Source organism: Ipomoea nil, unplaced genomic scaffold (assembly GCF_001879475.1).
Source record: "Ipomoea nil cultivar Tokyo-kokei standard unplaced genomic scaffold, Asagao_1.1 scaffold2694, whole genome shotgun sequence".
Taxonomy (NCBI): Eukaryota; Viridiplantae; Streptophyta; class Magnoliopsida; order Solanales; family Convolvulaceae; genus Ipomoea; species Ipomoea nil.
In genome coordinates, this window is record NW_017619122.1 from 3459895 (window position 1) to 3470932 (window position 11038).

At 30.3% G+C, this 11038-nt stretch overlaps 1 protein-coding gene across 2 annotated transcripts; it reads right to left on the bottom strand.

The window, feature by feature from the left end:
• Window positions 1-427: 427 nt before the first annotated feature.
• On the bottom strand, window positions 428-10239 carry LOC109155123 (glucomannan 4-beta-mannosyltransferase 9-like). Of its 2 annotated transcripts, none has more exons than XM_019302857.1 (10): window positions 9986-10239; window positions 9483-9838; window positions 9272-9370; window positions 8684-8936; window positions 4430-4540; window positions 2525-2661; window positions 1835-1948; window positions 1532-1731; window positions 1151-1348; window positions 428-1031 (listed from the first exon to the last, which is right to left on the bottom strand). In XM_019302857.1, the coding sequence occupies exons 2-10, from the start codon at window positions 9810-9812 to the stop codon at window positions 869-871; spliced, it is 1605 nt and encodes a 534-aa protein (XP_019158402.1). In that variant the 5' UTR covers window positions 9813-9838; window positions 9986-10239; the 3' UTR covers window positions 428-868. The 2 variants fall into 2 exon arrangements, with proteins under 2 accessions (XP_019158402.1, XP_019158401.1); XM_019302856.1 differs by having other exon boundaries at window positions 9483-9833; window positions 9986-10238.
• Between the last annotated feature and the right edge of the window lie 799 nt (window positions 10240-11038).

The following is an 11038-nucleotide window of genomic DNA, read 5'->3' on the forward strand; positions in this document are numbered from 1 at the left end:
AAGAATTTTTATATTGGAGAAAAATAAATACAATATAACTAATGAAATTATTTCTCTTTTTTTTTATTGATAATTATTTTTTTTTTGAATAAAGACATTGTAGACACATAATTCTAAATTAAAGAAATGCATATGTATTATTTTTTGTTGTGGCTTCTAAATTATTATTTTAATTTAATAGGAGTAAGATAGAGTACTAATTATGCCAACTTTGATTGAGGTGAGGTTCGAACCTAACACCTTTCTTATTGAAATCAATAAGTTAACGATGAACTAACAGAAATTAACGGAAAAGATAATATTTAACGAAAAAGTTAACGGTCATATTCATTAAGGATAAATTAGGAAATCTTAATGAAAAATTAAAATATGATCAATCTGAGCCATTCATTTGATTAAAATATCTGACCGCTATTTTTTCTATCAATTATAGTCCTAACTCTCTTGGGCTCTTATTAGTATAGTAGATAATGTGCTTCAGAGGGTAGACATGCAACATCATCTTTGCTTCATTTTGCCTATTTCTCTGTATGAATGAATATATGCATGCAATGCCTTAATTTTTCTCACATACAGTACAGTGCATCTTCTTTCCTTGTCTATATAGTATTGCCCTTGTTGAAATATACAGAGGGAAAACATATCCATTCGAGCTAGCTACGTACTGCTCAAATAGAATTCTTATGACTTACACCCTAATTAAACCAAATAAACCAGCTTTCTTTGATTTTACAAGAAAGATTAAAAACCAGACAAAACCCATGCATAAATCTGCAGGTGCAAAATGCTGCTGCTGATAGCTAAGGCAGGGCGTACGGGGGGGCATGAAAGGACTCATCACACGCATTATCGAGCAATCATATATGTGTTAAGAGTTGGGAAGGAATGTGCCAATATATCCGAATCCAGCTATGAAGAAGGCGATCGATTGCATGAAGAGGTAAAGGAAATAGTGGTTTTTCCCAAATGCAACATCATAGCATCCGCAGATGAAGAGATAGGCACCAGTTGCCAGCTCTAGAACATGAACCCTGTTGAAAATAAAGATTTCAATAATATAATAATGTAGGTAGTTAGGATTTATATATATGGCGCTAGCTGCTTGACAGTTGACAGTTTAAGGTAGGTAGGTTTTAATGATGTTTTTAACCTGTCTCCAATCCTAAAGCGAGGTTTTTTAAAGGTGGCCCTCAGTGCTGGTTTTAGCTTGCAAGCATCGCCTAGTTTCTCTGTAACAATCCATTCATTCACTCTGCCAGCTTCCAACAACCCGATGAAGGTAGCCTTGGTCCGGTGGAGAGACATTACATTCTCGAAAAGGATCCAGAACACCAGCAAATGTAAAGACCTGCATATATATGTTCCATATATCTTTATTTAACAGTACGTCGATCATGTACGAGCGAAACCATATATGCATATATACCAAGCTGAATATATAATAATAATCCAACCAATTCAATTAACTAGTAGTATAGTGTAATTTAAGCATGCAATGCAAACCGATCTGATCTGATCTGATCGAACTAACCTTGGAGTTCCAACCGCGTTGAGAAGAGTGATGACAGAAGGGATATAAACTGCTCCCCATTTGGGAACCTGAACCTCAGGGACCAGAACAGTTGCAGGCAGTAGTACACAGTAGAACATAAAAGTGACAATGTGGGCTATCACCTTCCTCACCAAGAAGAAGCTGTAGATCACATGAACCTTCTTCCATACCGTTACTTTCTGCAGATAAACAAATTATATATATTAAAACACCAATATAATTAGCTTAGGGGTGAATTATATTGAAATCCAGCTAGTGTTGATCAGGCAGGAGCTAGCAAACCTTATTTCTCACAATCTCCATTAACATTTTTCTGAAAAGGTTTGCAGGCCCACATGACCATCTGTGCTGTTGGTACCGGTATGCCTTGAATGTACTGGGTAATTCATTTTTCACCTGTCAGAAGAACCCAGGCCATCCAGGTGATGAATTAAATCAGATCAGAGCGTGCGCGACTATATATATATGGTCACAACAACATCCATATATATATTGCATTTCAGATCCATTTCCACTGCAGACAACATGCATGCATAGGAAGACTAAAAACAGCTAGCGGAACACACAACTTACATATATTAATTAAGATGGATCCAGTTATTGTCACTTTTGATCCCACTAGTTTAGTGGCATTCACACTATATTGTTTATGCTCTGAGTTTAAATGTAAAAATATTCATTCACATAACATGCATGCTTTGATAAAAACTGTGATTTTTTACTATTACATAGTTTATACTTAATCACACAGTGGGCGGGGGTATGGTAATACTACAAGTTAACTTTTATTATCACTCTAAAAAAGTGTGATTATGTGACAAAATTCAATAGAATTTTTTCAGTTGTACTGTTCATCAGGAATAACAAAATTAAAAAATAAAAAATAAAAAATTGACACTTATAATTACAATTTTCATAACTGAACTTGCTAGAGGCAAAAGCAACAAAAACTCAAAATATGATCTGAGTTACCTTGAGCGAGCCAAGGTACAAAAATTTCCATCCTTTAAGACTAGCCCGAACAGCCAAGTCCATGTCTTCAACGGTGGTCCGGTCTTTCCACCCACCTGCCTCATCAATTGCAGCCAGTCTCCAAACACCTGCTGTCCCTACAGGTTTAATATTTTTAATCTTGATTTTAGAAACTTTATTGACTTACATTAATTAGCATTATACAAATGACTTCCGAAAAATGACTTCGGACAAATGTTTTCCGAGTTTTCAGTGTTTGGTAAGAGGGGAGAAAATGTGGTCAATGGAAAATGATGCATTAGTCAAAGGAAAATATGTATGTTTTGAGGGAAAATGACCAATAGTTATGCTGTGCAACTGAATGCACTATGCGCATGGTGCATACGATACAAAACGACGTCGTTTTGACTAAAAACGCGCATCCCACTTAAAAAAAAATCAGGTTCGATTCTCGGCAATAGCATTATTGTGGATATATAGTTATGAATTTCTGGATATATAGTTATGAATTTGTGGATATATAGTTATGAATTTATGGATATTTAGTTCATTCATTGTAGATATTTACTTCATTTATTCACTATGGATATATAGTTATGAATTTCTGGATATATAGTTATGAATTTATGGATATTTAGTTCATTCATTTTGGATATTTAGTTCATTCATTGTAGATATTTACTTCATTCATTCACTGTGGATTTAGTTCATTCATTGTGGATTTTTACTTCATTCATTCACTGTGGATATATAGTTATGAATTTGTGGATATATAGTTATGAATTTATGGATATATAGTTATGAATTTATGGATATATAAAAATGCTATTGCCGGGAGTCGAACCTAATTTCTTCTTTAAGTGGGATGCGCGTTTTTTAACCAAAACGACGTCGTTTTACATCGAATGCACCATGCGCATGATGCATTCGGTTGCACAGCATAATTTGCGGAAAATGACTTCCCCTTTGTTTGGGGAAGTCATTTTCCAAGGAATGCACATGCAAAATTTTCGGATCTAATTTTTTGCGAGTCGGCCCACCAAAAAAAATCTACGAATAATATTAATTTTTTGTATTTAAAAATTTTTTAAAAAAGTTACATTTATTAAAATGTTAATAATATATATATATATATATATATATATATATATATATATATATATATATATATATATATATATATATATATTAAAAGAGTGCTATTCACAAAAGGATTTTATCAAAAGTATCCAACAATTAAAATTTTGAAGTATTCAATTCTTTTCATTTTCTGGAAAATGAACGAAACACACAAAGATAGTTTTCCGTTGTGTAGCTAAACACCAAAAAGGAAAATGTTTTCTGAAATATGACTCATTTTCCAGAAAACATTTTTCAGAAGTCATTTTCCTGCTATCCAAACGGAGCCTTAAGTGAAAAAGTAGAGATATTATTATTATTATTATTATTATTATTATTATTATTATTATTATTATTATTATTATTATTATTATTATTATTATTATATTATTATTATTATTATTATTATTATTATTATTATTATTATTTATTATTATTATTATTATTATTTTATTATTATTATTATTATTATTATTATTATTATTATTATTATTATTATTATTATTATTATTATTATTATTATTATTATTATTATTATTATTATTATTATTATTATTATTATTATTATTATTATTATTATTATTATTATTATTATTATTATTATTATTATTATTATTATTATTTTTTTTTTTTTTTTTTTTTTTTTTATTATTTTTTTTATTATTATTATTATTTATTATTATTTATTATTATTATTATTATTATTATTATTATTATTATTATTATTATTATTATTATTATTATTATTATTATTATTATTATTATTATTATTATTATTATTATTACCATTAAAGCCGAAAAATGCATAGGTGGATGAGCCCACTTCTTGCTCCACAGTGAAATGATAATCCAATGACATTTCTTGCATTCTTGTCATCAAGCATTCATCAGCATTTACTGCAAAATCAACCACCAAATTAAATCATCAAATTTTTTTTTAAGTAGTACAAGAATGTCAAATGGTTCATTATGCACCCATATATATATATATATATATATATATATATATATATATATATATATATATATATATATATATATATATGTCAACCTTCATGTAATATATACTTATACTATTTGATTGTAAACAACTTTTTTTTACTTCAATATTTTGTATTAGTACAATAGTGTTTAAATACCATTGCATTCCTCTATGAATGTTATTGACACGACACGCTTAATCAACCACATTAGAATGTTCATGTAATTACATTTAAAAATAAATTTCACTTTTAATCCCTGATTATTATACATGAATCATATTTGGTCCTTAATTATTTAAATTTTCTAATTAGGTGCATGACTATGTAATTTATATCACATTTAATCTTGTCGTCTAATTTTTTTGGTCAACTATTGCCGGAACTGCTCCTTCTCAAATAAGTAAATGCATGCATTGCTCATTTCAAAAGTGTCCTTCTGGATGAAGCAAATGCAGTGCTCCTTCCGAAAGGAGCACTTTCGGCAATAGTTAGGCTGTAAATTGAACGGTAGAACCAAATGTGATACAAATTTCATAGTCATGTACATAATTAAAAAAATTTAATAGACAATGATCAAATGTGATTCATGTATAATAATCAAGATACCAAAAGTGAAATTTTCTCTACATTCAATATTCTCACTTAAGTTTATGCGATATTTTAAAAAAAAAAAAAATTGTTAACACTAAATTGTTTTCCTAAAGATTTATTAAATTCATTAAAAAAAAAATTTATAGCACCTTGTGTTTTACTAAAAATCATGGTTGCAATAGGCGGTAGGCGCTAGTCGGGCGGTAGAGTAGCGCCTAGCGCCTAGACGGCCTAGGCGGGGCCTAAGCGGCCTAGGCCTAGGCGGCTAACTGAAAAAAAAAAAAAAAAAAAAAAACAATGCACGTGTGTAGGTGCATATATGTCATATTATACATACATACATACATACATATACATCCTTTATATAATAAAGCTATATGGTTTGGGAAATAATTAATGTTATAATTAATGCCATAACATCTTTTATTATAAAAAAAAAAAAAAAAGCACAACATTTAAAAAATAAAATAGTTATATATTATATAATCATATAAAAAATATACTTTTGAAAAATAAAATAGCTATATATTATATAATCATATAAAAAATGTGTTCAATTAAAGTTTAAATTTACACATACAAAATTTAAAATTTGCTTTCCAAATGTAATTATCTTAGTTATTATTTGTATTGTGAAAATTATAATATAGATGAAATGCAATTAAGAATAAATCAATGTAATTATGTAAATTATCTCTATAAGTTTATTTGAATATGCACATAATTAGAGATTATATTAACCATACAAAATTTTAATTTTAATTTTAATTGTAATCTTTTATTTTATAAAAATAATAAATACTTGACCAATGGAAGCTCAAATATATTATTATATTAAATAATTTAAAATATTTTAGTTTTTCTATTTTTTATTTATATTTATAATAGCATAATTTTTTTCCGTGCATCGCGCGAGTGAATTACTAGTGTGTGTGTGTGTGTGTGTGTATATATATATATATATATAAATGAAAAAAATTAGCAAGGTCGAGTCGGTCGGGTTAACTCGGCTAACTCGACAGAAATTGACGAGTTAACGCGGTGTAATCGGCCGAATTAGGCGCTAGGCGGGCGCCTAGGCGGCCAGTTTCCTAGGCGGGAGCCTAGGGGGAAAATCGCCACGGCCTAGGGGCGCCTAGCGCCTAGGCGCCGATTACTCGGTGCCTAAGCGGGATTTTTACAACCCTGCTAAAAATACATAGTGAAAAAAATACAATTTACAATGCATAGGGTACAATATCATAACTCATTGTATTATATTTTTTTTGAATGCTACTCATTGTATTATATAATTTTTCTTGGATGTATTTTATAATAAGAGTAAATACCCAAATGGTTCCTTGACTATGCCATATTTCACAAATTAGTCCTTGATTATCAATTTTACCAATTAAGTCCACAATTATTCAATTCTTACTCAATAATTCACAAATCAATTATTCGTTGATAATCTTATTGAGTAAGAATTGAATAGTTGATGACTTTATTGAGTAAGAATAGAATAGTTGAAGATTTAATTTGCTAAACTTGATTGTTGATTACTAATTTGTGAATTTCGTTATAGTCTAGGAACATTTTGGGTATATACACTTATAATAATAATGAATTGTGTGCACAAAAATTAGCTAAGAAAATAATTAGAAAGACAAAAATTAGTGTCGGTTCATTGATATGGTAATGGTAAGGGGTCCGGGGACACAAGTACACCACTCCTACGACAGAGGCACATGCTGACATGCGGGCTACCTTTGGGAATGAAAATAAAGTGTAGGCCATTGGACACTTATACCCTTGTCTAATTCAATAACTCCAAACCTGCCTCTCATGTCATCAACTTCAAATACAATGCGAAGGGTATATCACTATATAGTGTATTTATTAATCAAAGAATATATTTTTTTTAATATGATATAAAGGCGGAATCGCTCACTCCAAACATTAGAAATTAAATTTTTACTCACTTCACATAAGGAGCTCTTCTCAATTTTTTGGTCTTTTGTAACTAGTTGAGTTATTTATGGGAGCTATTATTTATTTATTTAGATAAAGAGGTAGTGAAGGAAAGAAAAGTAAAGAATTAGAATTATACTAGAAATTTTTTTTATTGAAAAAATAAAAGTTGAATAAGAAAAAAATTGAATCAAAGCCGCCATAATATTTCAAGGAAAATACTATGGCCCAAATGTGGGCACTTCCTATTTTGACTATTTTTCCACAAGGACATGGCAGCTTTTTGTCTTTAAAAAGTGAATTTTATTATATTTCAAAGTTATACTCTTTTATTTTAACTCTATGATATGATAAATAATAATGATACATTTTATATTTTTTTCTTTCTAATATGGTAAACAATAATGATATATTTTTACTATGTAGGTCTTAGAAAAAGTATCGATATCATGAATTTGTAAGAAAGAGTAAAAATTATAAATAAAAATGAAGTACATGTACATATAATATTTTTCTTTTAATAAAATGTTGACTCAGTCGCACAACACCCCACTCACTTCAATGACCTAGAGGGATATTTATATCAATTCAATTTCCTCTCATTAATCTTTGCTGCCTACCCTTTTTATCTGTTTTTAGTACTTTTTAAATTATTGCCACCCATGAAGTGTAGTGAACCATCAAGGAACCAAAATACTTTAAACCAACTCTTTTTTATGACTGTTTCCAGATATGCCTCTATGACCACTGCTTTCTTCTACTTTAAATAGGCAACACAAATTATTCATCATACATTTTTTCCCCTCACATTTAATTACCAATCTTAAAAAATAAATTAAATTTATCCAATATCCACCATACTATCACTTGAATCTTTTAAAAAGGAAAAATTGATCATTAAATTAGAAATTTTAAATGTGATTATAATAATTAGTGACTTTTTTATAGGTGGCAAAATCAGATAGGGTTACAAAGATTGAGCTTCTTTGCAACATCATCATTCATTATAGACCAACCCAATTTATTATTAGTATTAATGTGACTATTGTCACCGACAGCTCCAAATCTCTTGACTAAGATAACATATGTATAATATTTGATAAATATTAGAGTGGTCAGAATCAAAAGTTATCAATTATTATTATTATTATTATTATTATTATTATTATTATTATTATTATTATTATTATATAAGAAAAAGCAAAAGTCCACCCACCATTCTTAATTTCTTAAGTTTCAATTTTGTATATTTCATTTGTACAAAGATTTGGTACATACAAATTCCTAGATTGAATTATGTTTCTTCCATTCAAAGTTTGATACTTTAATTATATATATATATATATATATATATATATATATATATATATATATATATAATACCAAACTATTTAGTCTGACGAAATATTCTTATGACAGCTAATTATTTTTTTGGGTAATCAATGTCTAATTTGTGTTTTAAGTTTATAAGTTTGATATTTTATAAAAGTTATTATCTTAAAGAAAAAGTAATTACCGAATTTCCAGCGAGCTTGGACAAGGGCAAATTGGGGATTGTGAACTAGAAAAGGGATGGTTCGCCATAGAAAATCAGGTTCCGGTTGAAAATCCGCATCAAAGATGACTACGTAATCACATTGCTTCACATACGAATGTTTCAAGCCTTCCTTCAATGCCCCTGCCTTGTATCCATTCCTATTGTCTCGTATCTCATACTTTATGTTTATTCCTTTGCTTGCCCATCTTTGGCACTCCATTTCCACCATATTCTGCTCCAAATAATTTTTTTTTTTTTTTAAAAAATAGAAATACCAAAATCAAATTAACCAAAGGTCTCAAAAACAAAAGAAAAAATAATTATAAATTCTTGAAAGAAAAACCTAAATATCACACATTTTACACGGAGTTGCTACATAAATAGACATCTTTTCCCATAAACTATATTGTTTAGCATGTTATATGGTAAAATTCAATGGGATTTCAGCAGAATAACCAAAGTATTAAAACATTAGTTATTTCACTCATAGTCATAATTGTGTATAAACAATAAAGTGGTGAGACCAAAATTGAGAATGAGTAAGCAAATTAAAATTTGAGTATGTACCTTGATAATGGGGTCTGTTGAATCATCAAGAACTTGGACTATGATACGATCAGACGGCCAGGAAAGGCCACATGCAGCTCCAATTGAGAGTTGATAAACCTGCAGATGGAATGGTTGGTTAATGCAAATTAAATTAAACCATTTGTAATTGTAAGCGTAAACCGTGGATTTAATTTCTCAAAAGTTGCAGATCGATCGAGTGCCCGCAGACCTCTTTCTCATTGTACATGGGTATTTGAACAAGAAGCATTGGGTAAGTCGAATTCCCAAGCTCGACGTCATCCTTCAATGGCTCGTATTTGTATCGTTTTTCAGGTTTTCTTCCAAAGAGCTTCACGAGGGAGATAACGACTCCCATGTACACTCTCTCCACGAATAGCATGACAGACATTAACAAGCAGAGAAAAACTGCGATTTTGAGGACGGGGACGATCAATGGGGCTTTGAGTTGCGCCCAGATTATGCTCATTTGGCTGCTCAAATCATCCCGCCCGCCGGAAAACGCGTCCGGAAGAAGCGCCGTCGTGGAAAGCCCGTCCATCTCTCCGGTCCCCGCCCGGATCTACAATGTGAATGAAAACAGGGGAAATTAAAAGGGTTGGTTTGTTCATTGGAAACGATGTTTTCTTTTCTTTTGATTCGTTCAATTGTTCTGCAGTTAAGTTGCTTTTTGGCTGCCAATATAAATGAATGGGGTTGAAGAAATTAAACAACCTGAAAATGTGCAGCAGAAATTCTTGAACAAGCTACAAAGAACAATGGAAAATGGGAGAAAAGTAACAGGCCGACCCCAAAGCTTTCTGCTTCTGTAATCAATGGAGAACAGAAGCAGAGCAATGCAGGGAGAGAGAGAGAGAGAGAGAGAGAGAGAGAGAGAGAGAGAGAGGAGATGGGGGAGAGAGAGACAAACAGAGCAGTCTCTTTATAGGAACTTTAGTTTGGCTTCTGGTTGGTGTTGGTTCTGGGTTTTATTTTACATATATTTCGTTGTTAAAAAGATATATCACTGTTCCAACTACAAGTGTGCGGTTTGCATAATAATGTTATACAGGTTGGAAACAGGTGAAGAGGTCTGTGACTTCCTGCCGGCAACTGCCGTTTTCTTCCGGCGAGGACCCTGCCTCATGGGCCCATCCCTATATACCAAGGTGTAATACTATGCAAACTCCACTTTCTACTTTATTTTTTACTCTTTACTCACCTGGCACACTTTCAAGATGACATTTTGTGTTTAATTTAATCTTTTATTTTAATGATTTTACTCAATTGAGTTCTATGTTAATATATATTGATAATTTCACTTTTATTAATATCTAATTTAGTCATCAACTAAACTAGTTTACTTGCAAGTTAATCTTCGACTAAAGAAATTTTACTCAATTCTAACCGTTGAGGACTCAATTGGGTAAAATCATCGAAGTCATGACCTAATCACAAAATTAAAAGTAGTTTCAGACTAAATTAAGAAAAACCACTACAGTCAATTATTGTAGTAGCCTAAAATTAAAAGTAGTTTCGGACTAAACTACAGTGTATCTAAACTGACATTGTCTCACGTATTATTTTTATATTATCAAGTGAAATTGTAATTGAAATGAAATGAAAATGTGGTTGTGTTGAAATGAAACTGCAGTGTATACAAAATGAAACTGAATAACAATTTCACATATTTGAGTGTATATTACCCAGCGAAACTGTAGTTATATCAAAATGATACTGTAGCTGTGTTGAAATGAAAATGCAGTGTATATAAAATTAAACTTAATA

Coding starts and splice junctions, on each gene's coding strand:
- LOC109155123 (XM_019302857.1), bottom strand. CDS start 9,812: ATGGACGGGCTTTCCACGACGGCGCTTCTTCCGGACGCGTTTTCCGGC. Junction 1,732..1,834: donor TGGAGATTGTGAGAAATAAG/GTTTGCTAGCTC, acceptor GTTTATCTGCAG/AAAGTAACGGTATGGAAGAA. Junction 1,032..1,150: donor CGCTTTAGGATTGGAGACAG/GTTAAAAACATC, acceptor TATTTTCAACAG/GGTTCATGTTCTAGAGCTGG.